At 30.3% G+C, this 15805-nt stretch overlaps 1 protein-coding gene across 1 annotated transcript; it reads left to right on the top strand.

Moving 5' to 3' along the window:
- Nucleotides 1-4686: 4686 nt before the first annotated feature.
- LOC115980643 (putative receptor-like protein kinase At3g47110) lies at nt 4687-15202 on the top strand. The gene is made up of 4 exons (XM_031102874.1): nt 4687-5185; nt 6151-6222; nt 12528-14525; nt 14713-15202. The coding sequence occupies exons 1-4, from the start codon at nt 4687-4689 to the stop codon at nt 15066-15068; spliced, it is 2925 nt and encodes a 974-aa protein (XP_030958734.1). The 3' UTR covers nt 15069-15202.
- The last annotated feature ends 603 nt before the right edge of the window (nt 15203-15805 follow it).

The following is a 15805-nucleotide window of genomic DNA, read 5'->3' as shown; positions in this document are numbered from 1 at the left end:
TTTTCTCTCTCTTATTTGGTGAGTTATGGGCGTTGATTTCAAGTCATAGAGTTTTTAATAAATAATACTAATTTTCTCTTGGAGAAATATTTTTTATTGGGACAAAGTCATTATTGCTAAGTTTCTAATTATTTGTCAATGCTTGATTTAAACTAAAAATATTAAATGTGTATAAAAAAAAAATATATTAAATGAAAAGGCTAAATGGAGGAAATTTTATGTCAAAAGTGATATTACGAAAGAATGAGAGAGATTTAAAAAATTAAAATATAAAAATGGTGATTATGAAAATATACAGAAGATTAGACAATTTGTATATAATTATTAAAATTTATAATGATCATAAGTGTTTGGTCCAAAAGATTGGATGTTAGCAATCCATGACAAAAAAATTAAGTATTTTTATAATTAAAAAAAGGGTGAATTCTTGTTAAGTCTTTGACGTGATTTGTAAGTCCATGACGAAGAAATGAGATCTTTTGAAGAAAAAAATGATTCTACTTTCTGGAATCTCGCCACCTACTCGATTGATTGAGATTTTAGTCTCAACACCTTTTTGACACGTTTGAATACCGTTTATTTTGTTGAAAATTAAAAACTGAAAACAATAAAAAATATTTTCCGGCTACAGTTCATTAATGAAATCACTGTGCATTTGCCTAATTGCACTATTCATGTCTCATGAACATTGCAAGAGGTGCTGGATTTAAAGAAAAAAGAAAAGAAAAAGAAGGGAGAATATAATTTCTATCCAAACGCCTTCTTAGTATACGTTTGGATAGAAATGATTTCTCCTGCATTTACTTTTTTTTTTTTTTTTTTTTTAAGCGTCTCTTGCACTGTTCATGGGACATGAAAAGTGCATTTAGGTTTATGAACAGTAACCTACGCGTGAACAGTTATGTTTTTATTATTTTCAGTTTTCAGCAAAATAAGCAGTATCCAAACGGACCCTTAGTTGATCGATTTAGAATCAAGAAATCAATTTTTTTTTCCTTGATGCATTTTTCATTAAGTTTTCTGCACATATATGTATTTTTAAACCCTAATTGGAGTGCCTATTAAAAATCCATAAAGCATGACTTTTCAAGAGGTTATAAAGGCATAAAAGCTTTTTTCTAATCATAGAGAAAACCTAGTCTCCACCTATTCAAATCATGAGCTCAAAAACTTATAAAAAACCATCTTCCACGATGATTTTGTAGAGTAGTTTTTATTTATTGATAGATTGTAACTAGAACAAAAGGTTTTGTAATTCTTTACTTAGATTGTAATTAGGAGTGACCAAAGTCATGTATAGTTTCTTTCTATCAATTGTAAATATTTGAATTATAAAATTTAAAAAAAAAATTCTATTAATCTTCATGAAAGTACGTAAATATTCTATGGTTAATTTTCATCATGAAGTTAGGAAATAGATGACAAAAAAATGAAGAAAAGAACTTGAAGATCAAATTGGACCAAAGTGAATGAAGTAGATTGAATGGACCGAATTGGACCAATCATGACCAAAATAGATTGAAGTAGACCAGATGGACGGAAGTGGACCAAACTTCCATAATATGGATTTAGTTTGAAGCCATAGAGCTATCCAAGGTTAATTTGCTATGGAGATGAAAATTTTAAGCTGATACTTGAAGTCGTGAGTGGTAGGTTCACTTTCAACAAAGTCTTTTGTAGAAGAATTCATGGATTTGGAGTTACATTGGGGAATGTTAGTAAGTATTGCAAGTTGTAGCAAATGAGAATAAGGTTATTATGTTTATAAAACCTTCAATATTGTATCAGTGGATATATTTTTCCTCTGAGTTGGTGGTTAAGCCCTCGCAATAGTATTTACTTTAAGATGGTTATTCCATCATTTTTCCCTACACACCATATGTTATGTTGTGTTATTTGTTGGTTTCTTTATTGCTTTTCATATGGTGTATGTTGATCTGTAATAATTAACCTAGAAATCTGAATCATAACTGGTTAATTTAATAAATTGCTTAATATCGTTGTAAAATCAACCAAGTGGTCTTAATTTGCCCAAACAATTGGTATTAGAGCAGGTTTACTTTAATTTGATTAATTTCTGAAGTATGATCCTTGACCCCTATTGTCATGAATAAAAATTGAGTGTCTTGCTATTCTAGCTTAACCACAATGATATTGATGTTCTTGATTTTATGAGTATATGTAAACTCTTCGTAAGGAATTATCCTAAATCTTTGAAAACTGCTAAGAAATTTTAGGAAGCGTTAAAAAAGGTTAAAACCTGAAAATGATGAATTACTTGTAAAATTTAATGAAACAAATAAATTGAATTAAAATTTTAAAAACCAGTATTCCTCTCAAGTGGAGAAAAAGCTTGGAAGAGTAACTAGTTGAATCTAAAGCTGAACTTGAAAAATTAACTAGTCAATTTAAAGAGCCTAACTCTAAGGAATATAATGTGAATATTCCACAATTTAAAAGGAATCATAAGAAAGAGTAAAGGGTTATGTAACTAGGACAAACAAGGGTAAAATATTTGAAGATGAGATTCAAACCACTAAGCTCATGCCTAGACCCCCTCCTAGGCTATAAAATAAATATGAATTTGTCCCTACTTGTCACCATTGTGGCGTTGTTAGTTATATTCGACCAAATTATCCTAAGTTTAGGTCTCAATTAACTGTCAAATCTTGACCTACACGTAGGAAATATAGGCATCCTTAAAATCTAAGTATTTTGGGTCTCAAAATAGGAAAAGAGATCATGCACGTCAAATCCCGAGCCTAGAAAAAATTTTGAAAATTTTAAGATTGTTAGCTTGTGAAAGAAAATTTCAAAATTGGTCTCATTCTCAAATTAATTTTAATTTCCCTCAAAGACACTCAGTCTTTCATGGCTCTTCATTGTTGATGACACTTTTGGCACAACCGTGGAATGAGAGACCTTGCCCTCAATTTGCTGAATCATTGGTTAGGCCAAACCCGCGCAAACATATGGAGTCACATTGGTGCCTCTCAAAAATGGTGGTTGGATAGATTACATTTCCCCCTGGGTCCTTGGTTTTATATAAAGTCGTCACTTATTTTATTTAAACTGAAAAATAAGAAAACCACATAAGAAATTTATCATTTTATTATTTTAGAAGTTGAAAATTACATAGACAAGTAGATAACTAGTAGTCTATAATCCTCAATCTATTTTTGGAGGCTAAGTTTGATCATGGTTTAGATCAAACTTATTCTAGAGTCCTTGATCTCATTCTCAAAATTTCTCTCAAAAATTTTGATCATGGTATAGATCCTTTTGATAAACTGCATCATATAGACCCTTTGTACAGAAATGCTAAATTCCATTAGAGTTAATAACAAAACAGACGTCAGTGTATTTTTGAAATTTTGAGGTCAGTCGTGTGTTTTGATAATTTAAGGGCTGAAGTATAATTGGGGCAAATTGATTAGGTTGAAAAGTGTAATCCATTCCCCCACCCCGTTTGTCTTTTAATAAGGGGCCGTAAGGGACGGGCTAAATATACTAGTTTATGGGTCGGCCCTACTTAGGTAGAACATGCAAGTCATTTTATTTTGGAGCAAGGTGTTGCGAAACGCGTGGAACTTGCTTTATTGACTGGAGGTTAGCACGCAGAAGAAGTCAAGAGCAGAAAAGCATGGAAGTTTGCAACTTTAGTTAAAAGTATTTTTGAGTCTTTAGCTAAAGTTGATTGAAGGTACCCCATCACCCATTTCAAGATCCTCAATTATTTCTTTTAAATTGGAATTTATAGTCTGTTTCACAACATCAGGGACTACACTTAGTCTGCAATATTTTGAATGATTCAATCTACATGAGACTACAATGTAGTTTATAGTATATATAGATTACAAGTTTTTTTTTTTTTTTTTTTGAGTAATATATAATTCCAAGTTAGTTTCTATCGTATTCTAGATGTTTGATTATAATAAATAAATAAATAAAAATAAAGAAGAAAAAAGCATGATGTGTTGAACCATAAATCAAATATTAAAATTTCAAATTTGTTAATTTTATTTTATTTTGAATATGAAGTAAAATATTTAAGAGCAATTTGATTAACTTTTTTCCTATATAAAGCAAAATCATGACTAAAACATCTTATCTTATAACAAATCTATGAATCCTTATTACAAATTGATTATTAGTATTATTAATAAATTATAAATTATTAAAATTTATATATATATATATATATATATATAAAGTATGCATATAAAAATACAATATTATATAATATATATATATTTTTTTAGAGAGATTTTTAACCAATGGCATCTGCTCTTGATGATAGCTATTTATTATCAAACCAAGAAACCAATAAGTTTTTGGTGTAGGTGGGGATTGTAACCCCAGATCTCTTATTCAATTATCAGATACTTTACCAATTGAGTTAACTAGAATCAATTATATAATAAAAAATTGATATGTATATTCACCGTATAAAAGGGTTTATATAACAAATGAAGACTAGTAGTCAACAAAAATTGGCTGTTGAATTAGCAATTCCCTTCCTTTTCCATGTACTAGAAGAAAAGTTGATTTCCACATTTATATAAACATCATCCAGCCTTACTTGTTCGCTACAATAGCCTCACATCTCAACCTACGTACAGATAGAAACTCATGGAGAATTCAGCCTTTTTTCACTTTTTCGCTTTTTTGTTGTTGCACTGTTTTATGGCTAGCTTAGCTGTGGCAGTAAGAACCAACATCATCACAGACCAATTAGCTCTTCTTGCTCTCAAAGCCAATATCACTGATGACCCTCACGAATTCTTGGCAACCAACTGGTCTACCTCTACTTCTGTTTGCAACTGGATTGGCATCACTTGCGGTGCCAAACACCTTAGAGTCACTGCCCTGAATCTCTCTCACATGGGTCTCACAGGAACCATTGCTCCACATGTGGGAAACTTATCGTTCCTCTCTCATTTATCCTTTGAAAACAACAATTTTCATGGCTCTCTGCCCAACGAGTTGTCTTCTTTGCGTCGATTGCAAGTTGTCAGCTTTGCATCGAACTCCTTTTCTGGAGTGTTACCATCATGGTTTTGGTTCTTCCCTAAGCTTCAAGAGTTGTATGCTAAAAGCAACCGGTTCAACGGTACTATCCCAGTAACTCCATGCACCATATCGTCACTGCGAATAATTCATCTCAGACAAAACATGCTTTCAGGTTCCATGCCCTTCATTATCTACCACTTTTTATTTTGAATTATTTTATTATAGTATATATCCACCATTCTGGTGGTCTCTCTCTCTCTCTCTCTCTCTCTCTCTCTCTCTCTCTCTCTCTCTCTCTCTCTCTCTCTCTCTCTCTCTCTCTCTCTCTCTCTCTCTCTCTCTACTGAGAATATTTTATGTATTAGATATATACATCATTCCTTTTATAGCATCTAAATATGCTAAACGCTTGTAAAAGAGAAGATACGTAATGCATGAGATAATTTTTGGTTTAAACTGACCCTAGTTAAATATAGTAGAAAATAAATTAACATGATGATATGATAACGATAGGCAAAACTTTCACATGAAAAATCCCAACGAGTGATATACAGGTCACAACTTCTAAATATTTCACTAATCAAAATGAGGTTACTAGCTCAAGAAATATTATTCAATCCCAAATACCTACCTATGGTAGAACTTATCAATTATAGCTTAAGGGCCTGTTTGAGATTTACTTATTTTGCTGAAATTAAAAACTTTTTACTAAAATTACTGTATATAAAGGTAAAAGTTAGCTGAAATAGTACAGTGAGACCTATAAATAGTACCAAAAAGTAGAGAGGAGCCCATAAATAATAGCAAAAATAAACTGAATAGTAAAATAAACTAACTTTTTAATTTGAAGCCAAACAGACACTAAAGCTCCAACCCAGTTGGACTTTCTCTTAGTAAATAACTTTTTTGATTAGCACGAATATACCAATTGACATAGCTAACTTCAAGGTGCGTGAAGCTATCTGTCGATGTGACTAACTCTCCACAATCATTTGACATTTTTGTAGTAGTTAGTGCAAAGTTCTTTGCAGTAACATAATCCAATGATAAAATAAAGGCTCATAATCTATTACTAGTTAAGCTAATTAAGTCTGTTAGCTCTTGATCACTTGTATGATAATTTTAATAAATTTTCAGGAAGGATACCAAGAAGTTTAGGAAATTGTACTTCCCTCGAGATAATTCACCTGGATGATAACAAGTTTACAGGTATGGCGATAACCACTTCAATGTCAATACTACTTCCCACTTTGCTCAAAGAATGTTGGGAATTTTAAAAATTATTAGGTTAAATGATTTAGTGTATCCAGTATATTATGCTGTCTTCTCACGTAAAAGTGAGTTTAATCTATAAGTTATATGCATGAAACTCACTTTTATGTACGTAAGAAAAATGAATAGTAGTACATTAAGTATATGGAATAATTTCTCTTTCAACTAGCGTGGTGGATTTTGTGTGCACATGCTATTGTGGGTTTTGGAAAGACCACAATAATTAGAGAAGTAACAATTTCCATGTTAGTCACCTTTTTTTAAAGAGCAAATGTTATATGTATTACAAGTTTCACTACAAATTTGTTGCAAACTACATGTTGGTTTATGGTGATTATGCAAACAAGAGTACTAGTACTGGAGAGTGGAGAGTCAAGCTTGTACAAAAAACCCGAATGAAGGCTTAATAGGCGTAAACGTGGTGAATGACATGTATAATTATTTTTTAACATAATATAATGCATAATTTGTTAAAAATTTTGAAAATAATTTGCTCTCTCTAAAAATGAAGCAAGTTTTATAAGTGATTTCTATCTCTTTGTCTCTACAAATATATGATTCTATTATTTTGAGTGTATTCTTTTTGAGGTAGTCTATATCATTTTAACTTTTGTCATACTACGTCATGTTTTCCTCAATTTTTTTAATACAATTAAACTTTTAAGTTTTAAATTATTATTTCGAGATCTCATTCTTTTAAGGAGAATATTTTGATAGTCAAAACTCTTCACAAAATTACAATATTATCTTAACTAAAATTAAATGAAACCAAAAGGCATGCATGAAAGATTGATAGGCTTCATAATAATTTATTAATAAAAAATTGGTAGACACATTCAGATACTTAGCCGTGTTTTGATATAGACTCAAACCCCCACTTCCAAAAAATATTAAGGGAGAGAGATGACTTGTGATTGAGAATTTTAGTATTAAAAAAAAAATAAAAATAAAAAAAAATAAAAAAAACAAAACATATCAATCCAAAATAGAGCTAAAAAAAATCATCAACCTAGAGTATAGTTCCAGGAAATAACAAAAAAAAAAAAATCAACCAAAAAAAAAAAAAAAAATATATATATATATATATATATATAAAGAGAGAGAGAGAGAGAGAGAGAAATTAAGTTTTTTTGTGTAGGAAAAATATGGATTGAATGAGATAGAGAATAGCAAATTTATAGAAAAGAACATGGGGAGTAAAAGAGTCCATATAAAGAAAGAGAAAGGAATGAATGAAGAGTAATGGTAAAATAGCGAATGGTGGGAAGAAAACGAGATAAAAAGGGAGGAGAAAGGTTGGAGGTAATGTAACTTTAAGCTAAGAAATAATAAAGAGGAGAAAATTCAAGGAGAGAAAAGGAATTAAAAATATATGGATGAAGAACTTTTTGCTCTATTACCATGTTAAAAAATATTGATTCTACTAAAGTTTAAGTTTTTAGGAGATGCTGAATTTATTAATTTAATCTAACAACTTTGATGCAATACAATTACATGGGTTATTGATTAATGCGAAGTTACAATTTGTAAGGTCATATTTTTTTCTTTTTTCTTTTTTGGAAAAAAGGGTAAGAATTTAATTGAAAAACAATATAACCAAAGATATTGTGTAGATAAATAATAATAAAAAAAAAGAATCAAAATTAAATAATTCATAATAAAAATTGAGTGATATGACCTCAATTTTGAAGTCTTTTAATTAGTATAGATCTGGACCCAACTTATCTTCAAAAAGGTGCTATAAATCAAATTTCTAAGATATAGATTGACAGATGGTGGCCTCGTAGTAATTCAAATTGTAAACTTTGGCAACATACTACTCATTTTCATATATGATCTTTGCACTATGTTTCCGACCGTATTATGACCTAAAATTTGTTAGAGGTCCTTTAAATGGTAAAATTCATAAATAACTTTGTAGATTTTACCTTTTTTATTTAATATGCATTTAGCACATGTATTTTGCATGGAGTCTAACTACTAAGCATTAACTCAAACTAAAATCAAAGCAAAACTATAAGAAAGAGGACTTATGATTGAGAATCTTTAAAAAACAATACAAAAAAATTCGTCAACATATATAGCTACAATTAGCTATTTAAGATCCTTATCTATCATATAATATGTTAACTACGAGAATTCAATTTTTCTTTATCTTTTGACCATTTTATGTTAAAATGGAGGACCTACTTATCGTATTTTAGAAAACGGGGTACAAAATTTATTTATTTATTTTTTTTTTGGGTTTGAGTGGCCGAGTACGTTACGTACGTACTGGGTACAAAAAGAGCACAAATTTCCACACGTCCAAAATTCCAGAGGTGGCTATGAACCATATTTCCGAATTTCATAGCTTTAGGAAATTAGGATTCAAGTAAAAGCTGTATGTCCACAAGGACTAAACTCATAAACTTCCATCTACCCCTTAATAGATTAAAAATGGATTATTTGTTTCTTTCTAATTAGGCCATAATTAGTCACAACAATAACCACTTTGTCTTCATGTGAAACATGGGCAACCTTATTCTTTTGAGAGAGGAAGAGAGAGAGAGAGAGAGATATCATATGTGGGGAAAATATGGATGGAATAGTTGAGAGAATAGCAAATTTATAGAAAAGAAGATGGGAGGAGAAGAGAAGAAAATAAAAGGAAGATGAAGAGATAGAGGAAGTGTAATAGTCAGTTAGAGATTAATGGGCAGGAAAACAAATAAAAGATAGGGGAAAGGTTGAAGGAAATGTTAGTAAAGTAGGGAATAATACAGAGAAGAAGGGTTAAAGATGAGAGAGAGAGAGAGAGAGAGAGAGAGAGAGATATCATATGTGGGGAAACTATGAATGGAATAGTTGAGAGAATAGCAAATTTATAAAAAAAAGAAGATGGGGGGAGAAGAAAAGAAAATAAAGGAAGATGAAAGGATACAAAAAGTGTAATAGTGAGGTTGAGATTAATGGGTAGAAAAAGAGATAAAAGAGAGGGGAAAGGTTGAAGGAAATGTTAGTAAATTAGGGAATAATATGGAGAAGAAGAGTTTAAAATGAGAGAGAGAGAGAGAGAGAGAGAGAGAGAGGGGATGTGGAAAAAATAAGGATTGACTAGGAAAGGGAATAACAAATTTATTGAAAAGCAGACTAGGAAAAGAAGAGAAAATGATGGAGGAAGTGTAGCTAAGGTAGAGAATAATGGGGGAGAGAGAGATAAAATGGAGGTGAAATATTGAAGGAAGTGTAATAATAAGGATATGATTACAAATGAAGAAAAGTTAAAAGTGAGAGAAATGATTGTCAATAGGTTGATGACATGACATAATGAGATTGTAGAAAAATTAATTGTTAAGCTTTTATTATTAACTAGCATGTAACTCATGTAAATGCATGAAAATATTTAAAATTAAACATAAATTTTATTATAAAAATATAAATAATTATTTATTATTTATTAAAAAAATAGCTTGTAACACATGTATAAATATGAATATATTTAAAATCAAACACAATTTTTATCATAAAAATATAAAAAAATTAGTCAATTTTTTTTTAAGTAAACGTATTTAGTCACATATTAAAATTCTTACCTAAATTTAATACTATTTATGATAAATTTTTTTTCTTAATTCTTAATAAGATAGAACATGTGATAATCTTTGTTGTGTGATGATTTTTATTGAGTATATGTGATTGATTTTTTTTATTTTTTTATTTTGTAGTTCATTAATATTAGATTCTTAGTATTTTGCACTCATTAACTCACTTGGCAAAAATGTTAAAAAACTTAAGTGGATACATGACACAAATATAAGTGGATAATTATGGTGTGGTTCCCACATAAATTTAGACACATGGCGCAAAATTGGATTTTAATTTCAAATTATAATTTAACTTTCTCGAAACTTTACCTATTAATATATATTAATTAATTTACTAGTTGCAAACCCATGCAATGGGTGAGAATATATCATTATTTTGTAATTGTGGTATAATGTATAATTTGTTCTCTAAAATTTATTAAAGATAATTTGGTCTCCCTAAAAATTAAACAATTTCCAAAATTAATTTTCATATTTCTATCTCTACTAATATATCATTCTATTATTTTGGATTTGTTTGATTGATATTATTCCTTTATAAGGTGGTCCATATTTTTCGAAATTATGTTATAGTGTACTATGTTTTTTTTTTTTTTTTTTTTTTTCTATACAACTAAACTTTTTAAGTTTCAACTAAATTATTCAAATTCTTCATTCTTCTAAAGGAGATTATCATGATAATAAAAACTCATAAGAAAGGATTACTTTTTTATATTACTCAAATAATTGATAGGCACATTCAAATGCATATGTCTCTTCTTTCTATCTCTACTAATATATCATTCTATCATTTTGGATGTGTTTGATTGATAGTATTCTTTTATAAGTTGGTCCATATTCTTTGAAATTTTATTATACTGTGCTATATTTTTCTATTATTTTTCTATACAACTAAACTTTTTAAGTTTCAACTAAATTATTCAAAATTTTCATTCTCTTGAAAGAAATTATCAAGATAAAAAAAACTCATAACAAAATTACTTTATAATATTACTTAAATAATTGATAGGCACACTCAAATGCATAGCCAATATTATGTTTTGATACAAATTCAAGTTCTCACTTCTAAAATAAATAAGTATTAATTAATTCAAACAAAAATCAATCCAAAACTATAAGAGAGCTAGAAAGAGAAACTATTTGTTATGGAAAACTTAAAAATATAACACCAAAACGTATTAACAAAAAATAGAGTTATAAAAAACACAATGATTTATCGACCTAACTAAAGTGGAGTTACATGAATATATATATATATATATATATAGAGAGAGAGAGAGAGAGAGAGAGAGAGAGAGAGAGAGAGAGAGAGAGAGAGAGAGAGAGAGAGAGAGAGAGAGAGAGTACTCATTTTTTTAGGAGAGAAAGTGAGAGAACAATAAATTTATAGAAAATAAGATAAGAAGAAAAAGAGAAAAAATAAAAGATATAATAATAAACACCAAATTATCTAAGTCACCTATATAATAGAATAATATTATATTCTTATATACTATCTTTAAAAATGCAATAGGATAACATTTATGAAATCAAAGAAAATAAAAAAGATGACAACTTAAAATACAAAACTAAATCATATCAACCTAAAGTAGAGTTTCAAAGAATACAAAAATTAATCCACCTAAAGTAGAGAAGCAAGAAACAAAATCTACCAAAAAGTGAAAAAAAAATGTGTGTGTGTGTGTGAGAGAGAGAGAGCGAGAAATAACATTTTTTTGTGTGTGAAAACTATGCACTGAATGGGAGAAAGAATTGCAAATTTATAGTAGAAGGATCGGAATAAAAAGAGCAATAAATAAAAGAAGATAAAATGATAGAGAAAAAGTGATATTAAGTAAATAATAGTGGAACATAAAAAGGTAAAAGGGAGGAGAAAGGTCGGAAAAAAATGTAATAATAAGTTGTGAATTAATAAGAATAAAAAGAGTTAAAATGAGAGAGAGAGAGAGTTGAAAATAGATGGATGATATGGTTGTTGATGTGGCTCAACAGAAGTGTAACAATACTAAATGTTACATTTAGCTTTTTGATATATAATAATATAGAATTAAGGAATGGAATGGAATGGAATGTATTTAAGTAAGGGAAATGAATGGAATTAAGTAACCTTGATTGGATGTTTTAAAATAAAGGAATGGAAAGGAATGAAAATGAATTGAATGTAAGTAATCCTGTTTGGGAGCAACATGGAGAGAATGGAATGAAATCATTTTATGACAATATTACTATTAGATCCCTATTTTAAAATAAATGGTTGAATATATAGGGGTATTTTGGGAGTTTTAGTAAAAAAATCATTAAATCTAATTTCATTCCCTCCCATTCCTCCCAATTTTGGGGGGAATGAAAATTTGAGGTTTTAAGGGAATAGAGAGGAATGAGTGTTCTCTTCTACCCATTCTATTCTCTCTTACCTAAACTCCCAAACAAGGGAATGAACTTTTCATTCCCTCTATTAAAACTCCCAAACAAGAGAAGGGAAGAATATTCTAAAATTATTCTTTTTATTCCTTTCCATTTCATTTCATTCCCTCCTCCTAAACGGAACCTAAATTGTTAGATGCACAGGATGTATATTTTAAAGAGAATCCAAAATATTTATGATTTTTTTTTTACTAATGAGCTTTTTTTTTTTTTTTTTTTTTTTTTGGGTAGGTGAAGTACCACTCGAGATTGGGAATCTTCAAAATTTAAGGAAATTAACTCTCGCCAATAACAGTTTAACTGGTGTCATCCCAAATGCAATCTTCAATAACTCAAAAATTGAATTCATTAGTCTATACATGAACCAACTCTCAGGCCATCTTCCATCAAGCATGGGCAATTGGCTTCCAAATCTTAAGATGATTTACCTATGGGGTAATAATCTAAATGGAACAATCCCTCACTCTATCTCAAATGCTTCTAAGCTCACCGAATTAGTGATGGGTGCGAACTATATTTCGGGATCTATTCCTAATACTATGGGAAATTTAAAGCATCTGGAGAGGCTCAACTTAGTTGACAATTTGTTGACCAGAGAATCTTCAAATATAGAATTGAGTTTTCTTTCATCTTTGACAAATTGCAAAAATTTGACATCTGTAGTGCTATCAGATAATCCATTGAATGGCAGCCTTCCAATTTCCATAGGAAATTTCTCTACTTCTCTTGAAGAATTTGTAGCTTTTAATTGCAGCCTAAAGGGCATCATTCCTAAAGAGATTGGTAATTTAGGAAAGTTGACGGCTCTACACCTAGAGGACAATGAATTGACCGGACCTATTCCAACTACAATTGAAGGAATGAGACAACTCCAAGGTTTGTTTCTTCAGCACAATCGATTGCAAGGATTCATCCCAGATGGTATGTGTAATTTAAGAAACTTGGTTGAATTATCTTTAGATCATAATGAGCTCATGGGTCCTATACCAACATGTTGGGGAAGTCTCTCTAAACTAGAAAAGTTGTACTTGAATTCCAACAAGTTGACATCCATACCCTCATCACTTTGGAGTCTTAAAGACATACTGCAAATAAACTTGTCTTTCAATTCCTTAAGTGGCCATCTACCAATAGAATTTGGGAATTTGGAGCATGTAACACAAATGGACCTATCATGGAATCATTTGTCAGGTGTCATCCCTAATATTACAGATCTAGAATCTTTGGTAAACCTCTCTATAGCACATAACAAATTTGAAGGTCCTATTCCTATGTCATTTGATAAGTTGATAAGTATGGTGCGTTTAGATCTATCTAATAACAACTTGTCAGGAGAAATTCCCAAATCCTTAATGAAACTCAAATATCTCAAATATTTCAATGTGTCTTTCAATAGATTACGTGGTGAAATTCCATTTGGAGGTTTTATTGCTCAATTCTCAGCTCAATCATTCATGGGAAATCAAGCATTATGTGGTGCACCTCAACTGCAAGTTCCACCCTGTGAAGCAAGGAATGTTGGAAAATCAAAGACAATCACCGCAATCAGTGTAAGATATATCTTACCAATAATGATAGCAGTAATACTTGCATTAGTCCTCGTATTTGTTCTAATGAGACACCAAAAGAGAGATGCAAAACTAAAAGGTCAAGGAGATTTGATTCCTCTAGCAACATGGAGAAGAATAACATACCTAGAACTTGAACAAGCAACAGATGGATTTAATGACAGTAACTTAGTTGGGGAAGGGAGTTTTGGCTCGGTATACAAAGGGATACTTTCAGATGGGACTAGTGTTGCAGTGAAGGTTTTTAATTTGAATATAGAAGGATGGTTTAAGAGTTTTGAAACTGAATGTGATGTATTGTGCAAAATTCGCCATCGGAATCTTGTGAAAATCATCAGTAGCTGTAGTAGCACTGATTTTAAAGCTTTGGTACTAAAGTACATGCCCAAGGGGAACCTTAAGAAGTGGTTATATTCTCATAACTACTTCTTGGATATGCTACAAAGATTGAACATCATGATAGATGTTGCATCATCATTGGAGTATCTCCATCATGGTTGTTCTTTACCTGTTGTTCATTGTGATTTGAAGCCTAGCAATATTCTGCTAAACAAAGATATGGTTGCACATGTGAGTGACTTTGGCATTTCAAAATTCTTAGGTGATGCAGATTCTATGACTCAAACCATGACACTAGCCACTATTGGTTATATGGCACCAGGTAAGGTTTCTCGTTTACAATTCTTTTTATTTTGTTTTATTTTTTTGGCTAAAATTTAATTTAATGTTTACACACACAAGTTTCCATAAAAAAAAAAAACTATAATTATAATATTAAGAAATTTTATTTTACCATCAAATAAAGATATTGCATACTTTTTGACAATAAATTTTAATCAAACTTGTAGAGTATGGATCCCTAGGGATCATTTCCACACGTGGCGATGTGTATAGTTATGGCATTTTGTTGATGGAAACATTCACAAGAAAGAATCCCACTGATGAAATGTTTGCTGGAGATTTGAGCCTAAAAAGCTGGGTAAAACAGTCACTACCCCTTTCAGTAATTAAAGTTATAGATGCTAATTTGTTGAAGAGAGGTGAAGTGGATTTTAATGCTAAGCTGGATTGTATGCTGTCCATTATAGAATTGGCCATGGATTGTTCAACAGAGGCACCTGAAGAGAGGATAAACATGATAGATGTCATGACAAAACTCAAAAATATCAAATCAAAGTTTCTAAAGGATGTCGGAGAAGATTGACAACTGAAAATGTCCGTAGTAGTTTTTTTTTTTTTTGGTGCTTTTTACTAATTATGTTTTGTGAATCATGTTATTGGCTTACTGCTACTCTTAAAAAGACATATTGGAATAAAGTAGCTCAAAGCATTGTGTGAGAACAGTAATGTCGAATGATATATGATTGACTATATATATTGGGGGCATCAATTTACCCAATCTATACTATATTACTATATATAATAATGGTTGTCCTTTACCCATTGTTCATTGTGATTTGAAGCCCAGCAATATTTTGCTAAACAAAGATATGGTTGCACATGTGATGTGAGTGACTTTGGTATTTCAAAATTATTAGGTGATGAAGATTCTATGACCCGAACCATGACGCTAGCCACTATTGGTTATATGGTACCAGGTGATGTTTCAAGTTTACAATTTTTTTTTATAGCTAAAATTCAATTTTATGTTTACACACACAAAGCTTTCATAAAAAACTAGCCTTTGAGCACGCGCTCACGCGCGTGCCCAGAGGCTCTTCTATTTTTTGGGTAATGGTTAATTTAGAGCATTTATTATAATTTGAGATTATTACATTTTTCAATCACAAAAAAAACTTAGGGGTGTGATGAGTATCATGTGTGGAGAAATAATTTTTCATCACACCCCTAGATTTTTTTGTGATTGGAAAATATAGTAATCCCAAATTATAATACATGTTCTAAATTAACCCTTACCTAAAAAATAGAAGAGCCTCTGGG

The sequence above is a fragment of the Quercus lobata genome, chromosome 3 (assembly GCF_001633185.2).
Source record: "Quercus lobata isolate SW786 chromosome 3, ValleyOak3.0 Primary Assembly, whole genome shotgun sequence".
Lineage (NCBI taxonomy): Eukaryota > Viridiplantae > Streptophyta > Magnoliopsida > Fagales > Fagaceae > Quercus > Quercus lobata.
Note: the sequence above shows the minus strand (reverse complement) of the source record. Positions and strands in the feature narration are given on the sequence as shown.